The sequence below is a fragment of the Sipha flava genome, unplaced genomic scaffold (genome assembly GCF_003268045.1).
Source record: "Sipha flava isolate LNK unplaced genomic scaffold, YSA_version1 43_pilon_pilon, whole genome shotgun sequence".
Lineage (NCBI taxonomy): Eukaryota > Metazoa > Arthropoda > Insecta > Hemiptera > Aphididae > Sipha > Sipha flava.
The window spans coordinates 100097-118734 of NW_020273171.1; the positions used below are offsets into that span (position 1 = coordinate 100097).

Sequence of the window (18638 nt, forward strand, 5' to 3'; positions counted from 1 at the left end):
TATATTTATTTTGTAAAAAGAGTCCTCAATTCTTACAGCAAAATTGTTAGGAAACTCTTTTAATCTTATTCTATAAATATAATATTGTTGGTTTATATTATATCTATTAATTATTAGGTATTTCATTTGTGTTCAACATTAAAGAATTACTTCATTAGGTTACAGAAGAATTAATATATCAGGTAGCTATTGGTTAGTTAATAAATTAAATAACCTTTACTACAATAGTGCACTTAGTGCACCTGTATAAATAATAGCTCGGTATAAAATAAAAGAATATTTAATTTATACTAATTTATAATTAAACATTTAAGTTACAGTATGCATTTCTTTAATAAATAATTTGATTTTTAATTTGAACACTGATATTTTTATAACAATTTGTACATAAGAAATTAAAATTTCAATATACTTATCCCAGATACAAATTTAACTATAAATATTTAATGCGACCTACTTATGTTAAACTCTATTAAAGCATAACAATTTAAAAAATAATATATAGGAAGATATTTCCATTGAAATACTACAACAGACCACACTGTATAAATATTGTATAAGAACCAAAGTAACCCAGCATTAGTTGCGTTATGCTCAAATGACCGCACATTTTTTAGGTCTTTAATAAAACATTTACATTTTATATTTCAATCATTGGTATTCATATAAAATGAATCAATAATATTAATTTAATAAAAATGTTCAAAAGTATCTTGAATATATTTAAAAGTTCAGTCATTTTGATTATAGTGCAACTATGGTTTAATACTTATGAAAGAAACATTTACTGTGAAATTTTTTAGCTTGTTATTTCAAAGCATACAAAACTATCAAGGTAAACTGTTATTTTAATATATAAAATTAATGTTAACATTTTAATATAATATAATATAATATATATATACTTATATATTAAATATATAGAAGTATAAACTACCAAATAATTTTAATGTACATCCATAAGTTGATGTAAGAAGTGATAGGAATACTAAAACATAGTGTAAATTAAGTAGTTGAATCATTGTTGAATATTTATTTTTTAACTTACAAAAATACTTTAAATGTTAATTCACTGATTATTTACTATAAAATACTCCAACAGAACAGTGCATTTTTTAACTAGTTAACTAGGCGACACAAATGTCGCCCAATGATTATACTCTGTCGACAATATTTTGAAAGATTCGGCGAAATAATGCGAAACAAACGTGTAATACTTTAACCGTACTATGGTATTATATTGACTATTTTGAGAAAAACATTTTTTGTCGTCCAGTGAAAATTCCTTACAAAATACACAACATAACATGCAGAATATCAAATAAGCTGTTCAATTGACTATACCTTATATTATTTAATAGTAAGTTACATTTAATGGGGTTTTTTTTTATGAATATGTAGGTAGTTACATTGAAATTAGTGAAAAGTTATAACAATATAATACAAATATCTGAAATAAATATGTATTAATTAAATTTTTTTTATTTAATTTAATTTTACATTTATCAGTAGTTTGCCACAGTATTAACATTTGAATGTATATAAAAAATGTTCAACATTTTATAAAATTTAATAAAATATAATTTAAACCAATTTAACCTAACCATTTAATATAATTTATTATGCCATAAATTTTTAATGTTATTCAACAATTATCAAATGAAACATTCTGTTTGATAATTGAGTAAAATAAAGTGTTGAGTACAAATAAATAATAAAAACATTTAAAAAATATTTACATACTTGATATCTTAATAAACTTCTTGCATTGTATAAATAAAACAAAAATTATGAACATTTTATTTTATTACAAATAAAATTCTGTTTTGTTTACTATGTAAATATAAATCATGATGCTATTATTATTTTTTATTTCAAAACTGTTATAATTAAGGAAAATTGTTTTTACTTTTTTGAAAAGTTGTATAAATATGAAGTTTATATTTGGTAAAAAAACCTTTTTGGAACATAAATTGTTAATAGCTAATAAATATAAATAAAATAATAATAATATAAATTAAATTAAAATTAAATTTTTTTTTAAATATATTATTTAACAATTTTGTAATGATAATTATAATTTATAATTACCAATTTAAATAATAAATAAAAAAAAATAAAAATATATTTCGTAATTTAATATTGGTTTGGTACATATAATTTTTTTTTCTATATACAATATTTATATTTACAAATAATTTACAATTTTATTATTAGTAAATATTATAAAATTATCATTTGAAAATTGTGATATCTTATAGATATTTATGCTTTTTGTATAGTATTTAAGTTAGGCGATTTATTTCCCTTAGTATAACTATACAAAAATATTGAAAGCATTACTAAAAATGTACCAACCACAAACTGAATACTTATTGTAAAGTCAAAGAAATACATTGAGAAAACACATGCCACAACAATTGCTAATGAAGTGGCAAACCCTTTTAATATATTGTCAGCATATTTTACAACCATTGCTACAATAAGTCCTCCAGCCGCTTGTAAACATATCAAATATACTATGTAAAGATCATATCCATAGAAGAACCCTTTATTGGAAATATTGGTCCAGTCTTTAAGGCTCACAATGAAACCTAATGGTATAGAAACAAAACTCAATTGAATATTTCTCATCCATATTGATATTTCAGCTCCTTTTAATATTTTTTCAAAATAAACTCCAGCAAATCCAGACAAAAAACATGCAACAAGCGCAGACAGTAATCCAATCCACCGATTTTGTTCTGGATGTGTTTTTTGAGTTTTATCAGTTGAATTATTAAGCTGAACAAGAACGACACCCGTTATCAATACTGCTAGTGCAATCCATTGATGTCTCAAAAGTTTACGTTTTAGTATAAGCACTGAGAATAAAGCTGTAGTAAATATTTTAAGTTGATAAGTGACTTGATATGTAGCTGCATCCAAGTTTGAAGTCGAGACATATAACAAATTGTTTTGTATTACATACACTAAAGACGGTATACAAACTTTCAATGTATCCATAGGTTGTTTAATGATTGTTTTGTCTAGTATAGATATAAAATGTTTCCACGATATGGATTCAGTCCGGTAGACCAACACTAAGCATACAATGAGTTTAACTGGCTCAGCCATGAAGACAGCAGTAGACGCAATAAACATGTCACCGGCTCGTGTTCTTGCATAACGCATGCTAAGAGCAACAATAGCATTCTGAAGTGTCAGAGTCACCAAAGCTATCAGCTTGAGAGAATTACGCTTCTGTTGGATTGACTGCATGTTTTCTACTTGTACTTCCAACTGTATTTCTGTTTTTTCTTCAGTCATTAAAAACCAACAGCTTTATTTTTTTTGAAGATAAATAACAAAAGGGTGCTGTTAACTTGATAATTTGAATGTATGGCCTTACATGTAACAAAAATCGAATATCTAGATATATTTTACAAAAAAAAAAAAAAGGAAATGTAAAAAATCATAACGAAAACGGTTATGAAAATATTCAAAGCTATCATACTAACCGGTGTAATTAAACTGATTAAAATGCTTCGAACTAGGTATTTTTTTAACATTCCTGTTACTGTAATACTGGAGAATAATATTAATTTTGTTAAAATATACACGTAAACACAAAATCGAGTCCACTCCGAATGGCTAAGCCGGAGCCGTGTAAACAGTAAACTGCTATATTATGCATTTATATGTACACTTAACGCAACGTGGACCTGGATTAAACAGCTGACTTTTATCTACCGAAACGTGTTATCAGTACAGATTTCAATATTTTATAACATTCGTCGCCGCGGATTCATTCTAAAAATTCACGAGCTCCTCTTGCTTACCTTATTATTTAATCTGCAATTACTACAACTCTTAACACTGTGAATCGAAAGTTCGCCGCCATGAACACCCGAGTATTAGTACGATTCTATCAGGTAAATCTCAATAGTTATAATGGGTGATGTCGAGTTCCTATAAAATAATAATAGCAATATTATAAATATGTCGTTTTGTCTTTTTCAGACCGTTAAACCTCACCAACCATCAATCCGGTTTCGGTATGGAATCCCAGAAATCAGTATGTACAAAATAGTATTACAAAATCTCTGTTAACTTATTTGAATACATTTTAAGTTTTATATATCTTATGTATATATTTATTCAACAAAAGTAAAATACTACTTTATTTTTTTTTTCAATTTTTGGCTTAAATATAGTATAGGTTCCACCCAAATTTTACCAATACTTTTATTTTTACTCTGAAAACTATGTATATATTTCTATGTTCTTTAAACTATGTCGAAAAACAATATTTTTTGAGTTAAGACTGTTTGAAATTTGAGTATGTTTTGCTTATCAGAGGTATACGTTAATTGGTCACTAACATACTTGCTAATTTATTTTTACTGTGAAGTACTCTCGACGTGATCTTTCGTAATAAATCAAACCAAATACTAATTATGAAATAAGAAAATACAATTTTTACAATATGTTGCAAATTAAATGTTTTTTCTGACCTCTAGATATCTATTAAATTTAATTTAATTTAATTTGATTGAAAATTAAAAGTCAATTTTTTCTTAATCTTGTGCACCTCTATCACAAATGCTATATAAATTCTGAATGAGTAAAATCTGATGGTTAATAACATTAGCAATAACTAGAACAGCAGTTTCCAACCCATAGGCTATGAACAGGCGGTACTAGGTCGTAAACCATTTTATATTAACATTAGTTACATATATTTTTAAAATATTAAATATCAGTAAGTGAAAAAGATTCATTGATTGAACTTTAATGTGATCAGACTCAAATCATTTTTTAAAACTACACCATTATTAACATTCTAGTTAAATATTGGGCAAGACTTTCCAGCAATTTCTAAAATTTCACTTAGAAACTTAATGGGCTGTATTTCGACAACCTGTGTGTCTATGTGAACGAGCTTTTTCTTTTTTAATTTCTTTAAAAAAAAAAAATGGAGAAATAAATTTAATTTTGAGTGATTTAAGGCTAAAACTTTTCATTTTTAATCCAGATATTGATTCTCTTGCGGGGGGGGGCAATCCAAAATTACATTAAATTGTTTAACTATTGAATAATCTGGTTCAATGAATTTTTTTTTTTTTTTTGATAAACAATTGTTTTTTAATAAATAAATTGTAATAATTGACATTTGTGCACATTATACATATATAAATATTGGTGGGCCTCAAAGATTTTCTACGAGATTGGTGGTCCGCAATACTAAAAAGGTTGGGAATCGCTGAACTAGTATATTCATTATTATTGCATTAAAGGTAGACTAGGCAATGAACATGCATCAGTCTAATTATTATTTTCCCACACTAAGATATATTTTTCCAATCCGACCTTTATAGTATATATATACTATATATTATATTATATTATATTATTAATAAGTATTTAATATTGCAATTTTATGACAACAAAAATTAACAGATATCCCTAGATATATTAATATATATTGTCAGTGGTATAAAACTAAATAAAATTAAAATACTAGTATAATTTTTTTAATTTACTCATTTACTTCCATTATTAATTTATAATATTTCCTAAAAAAAGGGTAGAATTAATTATTTATAGAACTTCGATTATCCGAACTAATTAATGTTAAAGGTAGTCCGGATGATTGACATATCACTTATCATAATTATACTATTGTATGAATTTATTTATTATTTGTAATATTATTTGACATTTTTATCAATAAACTAATAATTTTATTATTAAATTTAACTGAAAAAGATTTAAACTATAATTACAATAGCATATCTTAAAACAAAAAAAAAAAAAAAATAGCTGACTTGGCACATTCTTTATTTTATATTGAAAAATTATGATATTTTAGTTTGCTTCATAGTTGATTTTCTCTTTAGAGCAGCTAAATCTCTTAATCTCCTTAAGTACAACAATCAAGTAGTGTTCGATTCTTCTTGCCTCTTATACTTTCAAACACCGAATCTAATGCATCAAAAGCTTCAGAATGAGACGCCCATTTTCATCTTCAGTCAAATTGTCAGTTTCATTTTCTTCTTCTTCAGTATCATCTTCTTTAAATAAGCTATTAACTATTTCATCATCTGAAAGTTATATCCAGGACCATTTATATCCATATGCAACCACTCATTTATATTCTCTTTATCACAATCCCCAAAAACATGAACTTAGTTTACACACTCCTGTATTTCATCTATGTCAACATTTAATTCGACGTTTTGGGTATCCTCAGCTTACTTCAGTAACTTATTCCATGACCTTTCCAAAGTGCAATTTTGTATTCAATTCCATACTTCGACTTGCATGAAGCAGCAGTACAATTTATGAGTTATTAAATGACCAAACTTTTTTTTTTCTTGTCAGGTTAATTTGACGTCCAGTTGATTGACATTTAGACAATCTAAGTTCTATTGTGTTCCATATATGTATTTATATTAATTTTAAGTGTATGTGAAAATATTTGAGTATTCTATTATTCTAAATAAATTATTAAACCTTATGTTTTGCTTATATCTGTCCATATAATGTTGGTTGACTGTACCAAATTAGAAAATTTAAATTAGACAGTTAAAAAATTGACTAAAAAATTGTTATGTACCAATAAATTATAAAATCTCAAACAAAATATTACATATTTTTGATCTCAATAAAATAATAAATAAATTAAACATCTAATATATTATCCAATGTATATATAGTTTATTAAATTAAATTACATATTTTTGTTTGATTGGTTCTATAAATTATTACTAATTTCAAAATATGACTGTTAAAATTTAGCAAAAATTATAAATACTTTCATAATTAATAAGGATAAGATTTATATTAAAATTTTTTTTTGAAAATTGATTAAATAATTAAATTTAAAACAAAATTTTTTTAAGTTTTAAAACAATATTGTGCAAATTCTGTAGTTTTTAATTTAAGCAACAGAGAATTAAGAAAACATTTAATTTAGTATACATAATACATTTTCATTGTCTTGGTAGATTTTTAAGAATTTTATTGTTGGTAATTGTTGTTTATAAAATTAACTTCTGAAAATATTAGTATCAATTTCAACATTATTAGTATTTATACTTTTTGATCAGTACATATGTTTGGTGATATATTTGCTAATGAAGTGGCAAACCCTTTTAATATATTGTCAGCATATTTTACAACCATTGCTACAATAAGTCCTCCAGCCGCTTGTAAACATATCAAATATACTATGTAAAGATCATATCCATAGAAGAACCCTTTATTGGAAATATTGGTCCAGTCTTTAAGGCTCACAATGACACCTAATGGTATAGAAACAAAACTCAATTGAATATTTCTCATCCATATTGATATTTCAGCTCCTTTTAATATTTTTTCAAAATAAACTCCAGCAAATCCAGACAAAAAACATACAACAAGCGCAGACAGTAGTCCAATCCACCGGTTTTGTTCTGGATGTGTTTTTTGAGTTTTATCAGTTGAATTATCAAGCTGAACAAGAACAATACCAGCTATCAATACTGCTAGTGCAATCCATTGATGTCTCAAAAGTTTACGTTTTAGTATAAGCACTGAGAATAAAGCTGTAGTAAATATTTTAAGCTGCAAAGTGATCTGACAGGTAGCTGCATCTAAGTTTGAAGTCGCGACGTACAGCAAATTGTTTTGTATTACATACACCAAAGACGGTATACAATCTTTCAATGTATCCATAGGTTGTTTAATGATTGTTTTGTTTAGTATGGATATGAGATGTTTCCATGATATGGATTCAGTCTGGTAGACCAACATCAAGCTTACAACGAGTTTAACTGTCTCAGCCAAGAAGACAGTTGTAGACGTGATGAACATGTCGCCGGGCCGTGAAGTTGCGTAAAACATACTGAGAGAAAGAATAGCAGTTTGGATCGTCAACGCCACCAATATTATCAGTTTCAAGGAGTTACGTTTGTTTTGGATCGTCTGTAGATTTTCCATTTGTGCTTTCGACTGTATTTCATGTTTTTCCTCTGTCATTAGTACCTAAACAACCCTTTGTGGCTGTGACAATAATTCCACTTAAGCACTTAACACGTATTCGAACGTATCACCTTTACCCGTTACGGTGATCGAGTATGTTATAACGAAAAATTAAATAAATTTTAAAACAAGAAGTTATAGAAGTCTGATCTTGTTAATCACTCTTAGCGATTGATTTAAATAAACCCGATGTATGCAGTTCACACGTCACATGCGAACGACGACTGATCATGGCACCGGATAACTATAAAAAGATTCTCATGTTCTATACGGCCACACTCAACACGAAATCAAAGTTTTCCCCATCGACTAGTTGGTAGTAGTATAATATAATATAGATTAGTGGTCTAGAGTCCGGAGTCCATGGTATTTAAAAATATTGTCAACGCAATTTAGACCCACCCAACTGTTTGATTCATCTACCGATGCGTATTATCAGTATCAATTTAAACGTTAAAGATTCAGTGGAATTGATTGTTTTTTTTTGTCCGTCTATATGATTTCAATCACTTTAATTGTTTCCATCATCAAATTATTTTTTTATTTGATGCTTAATGTTGTCTAATTGTATATATAATGTTAGTTTTTGAATGAAAACAGTTTTTGAGATAATTGAAAAAACAGACAAAAAATTACAAAATAACGAGAATTTACAGGAAACCAATTTTCAACAAAATCCTATTTAATTTTTCTTTTTCACTCAAAATTTGTGAACTTAAAATTTTAACTCAAAGCTTATATAAGTGTTCATTTTAAACAGTATAATTTTCAAAATATCTTAAGTTTTGTACTATTTATAGATGTATGAAATGTTATTTTTCTTTGTTAATGTAATTAATTTTGGTTCGACCAAAAAACTTGAAATTGGTATATAAAGTCCTTCACATATTGTTCTTGTTTATAAATATTAATAGTTATTTTCATTTAAATTTTAAGTTTTCAAGTTTCACAGAACTCAACGAAAAATTTCCAATTTTAATACTTAAGGCGGTTAGAAGCAGCGTATTTATTTCACGTAGACCTAAAAGCCTGACAAGATTGTGCATACTTAATTAAATCATAATTAAATTCTGTAAAAAGATTTGAGTGGATCAACCTTTTTTCTAGGTTAATGTGGAAATCAATTTTTGAAATTTGTTTAAAAATTGTCTTTAAATTTTATTTGAGTTTTTCAATTGTTTTTTAATTTTTATATTTACTTAAGTGTCTTTTTTAAGAATGTTAAACAGTGATTCTAAAATCGACTTCCACAATGACCTAGAAAAAAGGTTGGTCAACTCAAATCTTTTTACAGAATTGAAATCCGATCATTTGGAATTGACGTTTTTTGTCAGGCTTGATTAATTTTCAGACTTCGTTGGAACAAAATATTTTATTTCATCAAATGTAACCTAACTTGTGCATGCGCGTGCGAACCATTAATTGTTTCCCCGAAACGTTAAATGCCGGCGCGCAACTCCAGCCGCCTGCGAACCGATGATATTATATAGATCCTATATAGTCTTATTGGGAATTCAAATAAATTGTATTACCTATATTTTTAATTTGGTATATTTATTGTAATGAGTTTTTACATATACTGTACGATTATGCCGCAGTTACCTATGGATTGAGTCGACACTTAGTACCTCTTATAGGAGCCACATTTAACGTTTAGTTTCAGATGTTTCAGGGCATTGTTACTCGATTTTATATGGATTTATTACGTCCAGAAATAATCGATTCTAGGTTTGATCGAGGATTACCAATAAGGTCAAGCATTCCTAAAAATAAAGTTTACAATAGCTGTAGATATGATAATTATTATTATAGTTATTGTGATAACTTATATAAATATAATTACCATAAAACATACAAATTTATTTGTTATGATTATAACACCTTTAGCTTTTTATTTTATTTCTAATACATCTTGAATTAATTAATAATTAGATGTTATGAATATTTATTCTAAAACTTTTTTTTATAAAATTTGGCATCTATGATTCTCGCACTTGAATTGCAAATGCGTTATACTTATTAATTATTATGTATTGATAAATAATAATAATAATAATAATAATACTGAATAATATTACATGTCTTGCGGCGTATGAACGACGACGATAATGACTAATGACAGTCCGTTTACTGATAAGGTTGGAGCGTATTATTTCGGGGAAGTCACACACACACACACACTAATAATCGTTTACTAACGCACACACTCACAAGACATAACATACGCGTATAAGGTATTGTCTATACTCAACTCCTTAAAAAAAGGTCCGCTTCCAATCCCTTTAAGGCTTGAATACAAAAATTCCACATACCTGTAAATATTTCGTCGTAATCAGGCACGTCGTCTTGGGGGGGGGGCTAAGGGGCCTAGCTCCCTAAGAAAAATCAGTGGCCCCGAACTGACCTCCTTGATTTTGATTTTTAAATATTATAGTGTTAAGTTGTCCCAAACCGGCTAAATTCTGAATGTATATTCCATATGGGTGATTGTAAACTCCGCTAAAATATCGGTTAAGATAAAAAGATAATAAAAGGTCTAGTGTAAACTCCGCAGGTTTTTTTATGGGTATATGTAAACTACTCCAGTTTTTTTTTGTTTACCTGCTCAGTGCTCACATTGCTACATGCCTTCTCTCATTAAATACGTTGACATTTATTGCGTTGATGTATGTCGAAATTGATAAAATTATTATCATGGTTCCATTCATTTCAAGGTAAATATATATCCACATTGATTCGTTTATTAATAATTTTATCTTCATATTATTTGAAATTAGTATTTCCATTGATGATGTCGGCAGTAGGTAAGGTATACGTAAAGTATACTTTGACGAACATAATCATTCTTAGCTGCGTGTCTTCGTGTATATTTTTTATTGAACAAAATATGTTGCAACAAAGTAATAATATAAAATTAATTACTGCTCAACGAGACAATTTATTGGTTTTATTTAACATCTAACTACAAATATAACCAAAATATAAAATATGCCAGACGGTGAAATAAAATGGAGGTACAATATTGTATAATATAATAAAAATATTCACTTATTATTACTTATTACGTATTACTTTTAATAATATATCATATTAATTTTATACTACTACTTGATTTTCTTCACTGGCAGTGTTTACATATATTAAATTTTACATGATTTTTTTTAGTGGCGGAGTTTACATGAACCCAATTTTACCTGTTTTATTTTTCTAGTTAACAGTAGTAGGAGTTAACAGTAAAAAATGGTACTTGTGACGGAGTTTACATGCGCCCATTCCATATAATTAACTATCGTTTAACAAAAATTAAATTCTGAGATTCTATTATATAAATATTCGTCATTTGATAATTTGAGATAAGACAATAGTACGTGTATTAATAGATTGAAAACTAGGAATTCCAAATACGGATATCGAACGCACATTTGATAAATACCACTACAAAAAGGGGCCAAAAAATGTTGGCCCCCTTATAGAAATATGTCTGGTTACGTGCCTGGTCGTAATCACAAAATAATATTACTATAATTTAAAAATTAAATATCAAAAAATTGGTAGGTCAATGAATTTTGATTTAACAATTTATATTGTTATTATTCTAAGTATATTAATCGTGACAAAAGTAAAGCATGATTACAATATTTTTCATTATATGTAAGCAGATTTTTTTTTTTTGATTTTTGGTGATGTTTTTAAATTGTAATTTATAGGTGCCTGTTAACTATATAATTTTCAATAAGGTATAATATGTGATTTTTCGAATATTTTTTAATGTATACACTCAATTTTGATTTCACAATTTTAAATAGTTAATTTTGAAAATTACCGGTTTCAAGGAATGTTGAGAACTAAAATATTTGAAAACTTCCATTAGTACATTAATGTGGTATTTTAAAATATTTCATTTTTTCGGATGTAGATGTTATTATATGTATCATTTGTTTTGATTATCTTTCACTATGTTCACAACAACAATAATCTGAATAAATACTTAGAAGAATGCAGCGAGTCCAAAACGCTATTAGTATATTTATTGTACTATGGATGTATCCAAAATGTAATGTCCGAACTAAAATCAGAAGAGATAATAGGAAAAGTGATACATTCTATAAATACTTTGAGTAATGTCTTAATTATTTAAAAAAAAAGTCAAACCAACTTCTTATAACCAATCCATATAAATTTATTATTATAACCGATTATAAAACTAATCCGTCATATATCATCTATCATGTCATCAAGCCCGGATTAAGGGATGGGAGGGTCAGAGGAGACCATGACCCCGAGCCCACAACGGATATCAAACAATAGTAGGCCCCTGTTGGATAGTAGGGTTTTCCTTTTTTTAACTCTTTTCTTTACCTCGTATAAAAAACAAATATAAAATAGTATATAGTTTTATGGTTTTGTATTCAGAGAGTAATGTTTTAGAGATAATTAATACCAATGATATAATTAAAGGGTTTGCTTCCCAAAAAGAAAGAAAAAATTATTTATATAAATAACATTTTTATTTTTTGTATTAAAGAAAGCAAGAAATAAATTTATAAATTAGAACATCATTTTTTTTTTCTCAGAAATATATTTATGTAACACGGTTAGGCACGTATGAGCGCGGCGCGCAACCTAACGCCACGGCGCTCACTTTTCGAATTTTTACTACCTACTAAAAGTGTTTATTCGAACTGTAAGTGAGAATTCCATAATGCGGATCCTCTACATTCTAAATTATTATAATCATTATGAATGCTGCATTATTTAACTACAACATGATTGTATTATGTTATAAAATATAAAATTTTACTAGGAACCAATCAAGCGATTATAAACAAGTGGTTATGTAGTCAATATATTGACTTAAAATGTGACTGATGTGCATGGTGTCAAAAAAAAAGTTAACCTGCCATCAAATTAATTTACAAAATATTTCCTTGGGTTAAAATTTTTTACAAAAATTCTCATTCGCTATGATAGTGCTAGTTCAGTCTTTAATTCTAGGTAATTATAGTCTTCTAAGTATTAATTGGATACTTATTGATAATACACGTACGTTTTAGTTTTGTTTTATTAGTTCTTGCGAACCGAGTTTATTCGAGTTTATCTCTGACTAATTTGATGTTATTCAATTTAATAGCTCTTTTAGATCTCGTTTTTTCTAATATTCATAACTTTATCGTATTTTCTGCAGTTATTCGTTTACCAATAGACTATAATTATTATCCAGCTTTAAATATAGTTTTGTCTGACGCCAGTCATGTTAATAGGTTATGTCGTATACGCCGAATTAAATCGTACGCATAGACACAAAAAATATAATTATTTTAAACGTAACAATTAAAATAACGCTTATGTTTCTGTAGTAGTCGTGTCACACAACTACAATGGAAAAACCACTTTATTAGTTCGTCATCTATCTTATTTACATTCAGATAGCTATAATAATAATAATATAATAATTTGCTTACATGCTAATAGAAGAAATTAAAAAAATGTTTATGCTAGCTTATTTTTTAATGTGACATTAATATGACCTGAATTTTAATTGCCTAATACTATATATTATACTACACTTATATTTAAAAAAAAAAAAAAAAACAAAAATGTATTGTCTCAGTTACTGTGATTATATCTGTATCAGATCACTTATTGTTACAGTGGACTGAAATTATGTAAAAAACAATATTTATATGTAAATAAAGCAGTTGATATAGTTGATTTCATTGTTTATAAAATTATTGGTTCTACCACTGATTATAGAATAAACAGATAGCCCTTATTTAAAGGGTTTTCGGTTACTAAAATTATGATTATATAGACCAGTGGCTCTCAACCGATGTACCGCGACACATTACTGTACCGCGAGATCAACGAGGTGCAGTGGCGTAGCCAGGATTTTTAAATGGGGGGGGGGGCTAACCAATTTTTTTGGATAAGTAAGGTAAGAGAGGATATGAGAATTCACCCTTAACCCCCCACCATCTACCACCAAGTTTCTAAACGTAATTCAAGCATTTTAGTATAATTTTAAAAATATTTATTAATATATAATTTATAATAATAATAATAATTTTGGTTTCAGTGTTCAGTCACTTGCTCCACTCTGACAGCTGCATTCTCTTAGGCGAATTTCTGGCAAATTCAGTTATTATTTCACTTTCATCAAATTGCTCTTTTTTATTTATATTAGCCATAGCTAACCCATTCAGTCTGTTTTCCGACATGATGCTTCTTAAAAAAATTTTTAAGCGATTAAGTGTTAAAAATAGTACCTAAAATTATTAGAATTAACTATTTTATTAAGAATTATGTAGAAAATACCTAATCAAATTATTGTTTAACTGAAAATGTATCTTCATATCTCAAAAAACAATATTCACACAAGTACATTTGAATATTTTCAGATTTAATGTTATATCTTAAATAAATCTAGTTTACGCATAATATATCTTATCTATAATATTGATATAATGACCTACCTATTAAGATAAATTTTACATAAAAAAAAAAAATTATTTGATTTAAATATATTTATAAATTTAATTTTAATTGAGTTAGAACAGTAGGGTCGGCAACTAATGTCTCTTATGCGACCCACAGTAAATTTCAAAACTAGCAAATGTCATTGAATATCATATAAATGTTTTATATTGTCTGGTCCATAAAGGTTGGAAACTAGTAACAGACTTGTTATTGATTGAACGTCAAAACTATTAAAATGTTTTTAAATAAAAGTAATAAATCTTATAAAAATTATTATTATCGAAAAAAAATTTTGTTATCCCATATCTTGCGCGACAATGTCTACCCATACCATGTTCTTAGAAAATTAATCTTCTAAGACCGTGACCCATACCAACATTTTATTTCGATAAAATGTTATTTGAACAAACGCGAACCGTACTTCGTATGATTAACATATTGTACACATCTTTTATATTCAAATTTCCTACAATTTTTCTATTTATAAATATTCTGATGAAATCATTGTTATCAATCGGTCTATTGCGACATTAAATATGTTTAATTTTCCAACTCCGAGTTATCTAATCCTGTGTCACCGCATTCACTAGTAATGCCATGTTACAAGGCGATATTTTTTATTTTATTTTAAGAATAGAAGGTAGACGCATTAAATTAAAAACAAAAAATCTAAGTAATTTTATTTAACCGAAATTACAGCAGCCCACCGGGGCATACCCCGGTGCCCCGGTGGCCTAGTCCGACCCTGAAAGCATTTGCAACAGTATCAAGGTTTGTACAAAAACAAGGTTAAGCTCAGACTATAATTCGCCTTGAGGCGAAGCCCCATCCCCCCGAAAAGTGCCACGCAGTGGCATTCAAGTTGGTGAGTGGATCCGGAAGGAGCGAAGTCCTAAAATTTTTAAAATAAAAGTTCCGATTTTTCGAAAAAAAAAATAAAAAAAATTAAAACAATTTTCTTTATGATTATAAATCAAAACCAAATACCCTCTGCTTCGGGTTAATAGTTATTAGACTATGAGTTTAATTTTATTTAGATTAGATAAGATAAGATACAGTTTTTTGAGCAATAGAACATTAGTCGAGTAGTAGTGAATTAATGGAAAAAATCCTATTTTATTTTAATATGTTAATTATATTTAGGTTACTAATTTATTTTCTTTGAAAATTTTAAAATATTTCTTCCTGTAAATTATTTTAAGAATGCAAAACTCATCCAAAATTATCGTACTTTACTCAGTAAATGATGTGATCTAAATAAGCTATACTATCAGTAAATGCGAACAATAGAAAAAAAGTTGGGAATGCAACAACTTCCTTGGTTTACTTATAACTTATACATGTATGACTTTGTAAGTAATCGTTTTATTATAATTTTTATTGGGTACCTTTGAAATAAACAGTAAATAAAAGAATAATAAATTTGATTTGATTCCCTCTGGCAATGCTTCAAAATTGTCTGGCCTAAATTCAATAGTATTAGTAATATTGTCCTAGTTAAAGTATGGATACATATGTATGTATTATTATCAATGGACTACTTGATTTATATATATCTTTGTATCTTTGTTAATAATGTGTTACCGTGTAGAAGTAATAACTGCATCATTTTAAAGTGGTTAAATGAGGATTGCATTATTAATTTGTTTAAATACTTATTAGATTTTTGTAATAAATTATATTTTTACAAAAACATATAATAAATAGGTTTTTATATAATATTACATTTTTTAGATTTTATATGGAGCAAAGAAATGTATTGATTTTACTATTATATATATATTTTATTCATTTTTAAATTTTTATTTAGGTAATTTAACCGTTAACTCCTTTCATTAGTAATCTGCTTACTCCTATGCAGTGGTGGCGTGATGGCAGATTTTTGAGTCCCTGAACTTAAGTCTGTGGGTGGGTATTGACCATTGGGTATCGAGGGGGTATGTAGTATGTAGAACGAATAGTGGGGGAGCTCTTTTTACAAGCTACCCTTAAATTTCTTTTTAGGTGGGTGAGTGGGTGTGCAAAATCCTTACAGGACTCATGAAGTAAAATATTTCGCGCCGCCACTGCTCCTATGTGCTATGCTTATATAAGTATATTAATAAAAACTATATTTTGACTTAGAAAAATGATCAGGACCTCCTTTGCCCTGAATCGTTTTTTTGAAATCAATTGATGGTACATTGATATTCATTGTAAATACTAAATATTTAAAAGAATAATTGTATCTCATACCTTTGGCGTATTTGGGACAAATTTTCAAGGAGAGCTAAATCTGTACATTTTATTTGATCATATTAATGTCACTATCCTACTCAAAAAACAGAATTAACTATAAAGTATAACAAAAATAAACTATTAGAACAGAATACTGATTATTGATTATAGATAATACATTTTTCTTTGTTGTTTATAACACAGAATGTGGTATTGATGTTAAAAACGTCTCTCTTATAATTACAAAATTTGGTACTGTATTTTATGGAAATGCATGACATGCAAGTACCTAGTCATAATAATAATAATTAACTTATAATCACAGCTTCCGTAAAACAATAAACATGATAAAAAGCCTTGGGGAGGCAAATGGCTCTAATATACCACTAATACCTATATACCTCAAATATACCACTAATATCATCTGACTTATCTTTTTTTCTGTATTTTATGAACTTTTAGCATCTGAGTCTATTTTTTTATTAAGGATAAATTACATATTAGGTACCACATTTTCAAGCCACAAATATTAAATTTAAATATTTAATATTGATTATTAATTGAATAAAAGTAATTATTTAATTTAACAATATATTTTATTAGTTATAAAAATATAATTTTATAAGGTATATTTTATTTCATTTTATGAAAAAAAAACTATCTATTTACGGTTATTTAATTGTGGAAAAACGTAAATTCATAACATTGAATATTATTATATTTTCTTACATTCTAAATAAATTTACATAACTTAAAAATACTTAGATGTATTTGTTCAAGATGTAAACAAAAATATTTACTTAGCAATATTTTGTGTTACAGATAAACCTGAATCAACTTCTTCAACTTCTGCCACTGGATTAGTGCAAACACTTGAACACACTCAACTTCCTTTAAAATTTAAAAGACCTACATTGGATGATGCTGAAATAAATGCTATCAATGTATTTAAATCAAAATTAATTATTTGGATTTTAAGTTATTCTTTAAAATATTTTTTTTTTTTTCAGAGTGGAGGAGCCGAATGAAGATTCTAATATTTTGATTCATACTCATTTTAAATATTGGATACTTAGTTAAAAATAAAAATTGAACTAAAAATATACTTACACAGTATTAAGATACATACTTATATATTTATTATAATGTTTAAATATTTATTATTTAATTAATAAAACTATTTGATTTACATTTTTGTGTAGAATAAAATATTTTTAAAAAATATTAGCAGAAAATAAGGTCAGAACTCTATAAATCCAATAAACCTCTGTTGAAAATCTTGGTTTATATTAGAAACATTTGTTAGTTGCTTTTGTGCACTAGTTAGTAAACAGTTTATAGCTTGTTTAAAATTGCATTAACATATTCTATAATATATAAAATATAAAATATAAAATAAAAAATAATATATAATATAATATAAAATATTATTTTATTACTTTATAAATATATTTTTATGAACAATTTTCATGAACTAAGAAATTTATATATAATTTCAAATGGGTATTAGATAATACTATATAAGTATTTAATTTTTATGTTTAATATCTATATGTGCACAATAATTTGACTAATATGATAATGTCAAATCGTCCAATAAATGTATATATGTATTATGTATTGGTTATTTAATTTCACATTCTTAAAATATATAAATATAAAATAATTTAACTCTAACAATAAAATAAATATTAACGGATACAATACCGTTGAATGTGTTCTTAAATTTATTGATTCCATTTCTTTTACTGTATTATTTACATTACCTAGTTAATTGTGATTTTTACATAGAAAATTATTATTGATTATATAATATAATAATCAATGATTGAGGCATACAAATTATTTATGTATGATTTACAATTATTGTAATTGTCAGTATTATAGTATATATTAATTTTTGAGATAACTGTATTATAATATGAAGATGAAGGTTA

General features: G+C 26.6%; 2 protein-coding genes across 4 annotated transcripts; one reads left to right on the top strand and one right to left on the bottom strand.

Moving 5' to 3' along the window:
- Positions 1 to 2241: 2241 nt before the first annotated feature.
- LOC112689350 (UDP-N-acetylglucosamine transporter-like) lies at positions 2242 to 8490 on the bottom strand. 3 transcript variants are annotated; one of them, XM_025563020.1, is made up of 2 exons: positions 7145 to 8490; positions 2242 to 2449 (listed from the first exon to the last, which is right to left on the bottom strand). In XM_025563020.1, the coding sequence occupies exons 1-2, from the start codon at positions 8002 to 8004 to the stop codon at positions 2266 to 2268; spliced, it is 1044 nt and encodes a 347-aa protein (XP_025418805.1). In that variant the 5' UTR covers positions 8005 to 8490; the 3' UTR covers positions 2242 to 2265. The 3 variants fall into 3 exon arrangements, with proteins under 3 accessions (XP_025418805.1, XP_025418804.1, XP_025418803.1); XM_025563019.1 differs by lacking the exon at positions 7145 to 8490 and adding an exon at positions 3501 to 3655 and having other exon boundaries at positions 2242 to 3386; XM_025563018.1 differs by lacking the exon at positions 7145 to 8490 and adding an exon at positions 3501 to 3655 and having other exon boundaries at positions 2242 to 3411.
- On the top strand, positions 3760 to 17806 carry LOC112689351. The gene is made up of 4 exons (XM_025563021.1): positions 3760 to 3914; positions 4003 to 4057; positions 17524 to 17645; positions 17712 to 17806. The coding sequence occupies exons 1-4, from the start codon at positions 3882 to 3884 to the stop codon at positions 17727 to 17729; spliced, it is 228 nt and encodes a 75-aa protein (XP_025418806.1). The 5' UTR covers positions 3760 to 3881; the 3' UTR covers positions 17730 to 17806.
- The last annotated feature ends 832 nt before the right edge of the window (positions 17807 to 18638 follow it).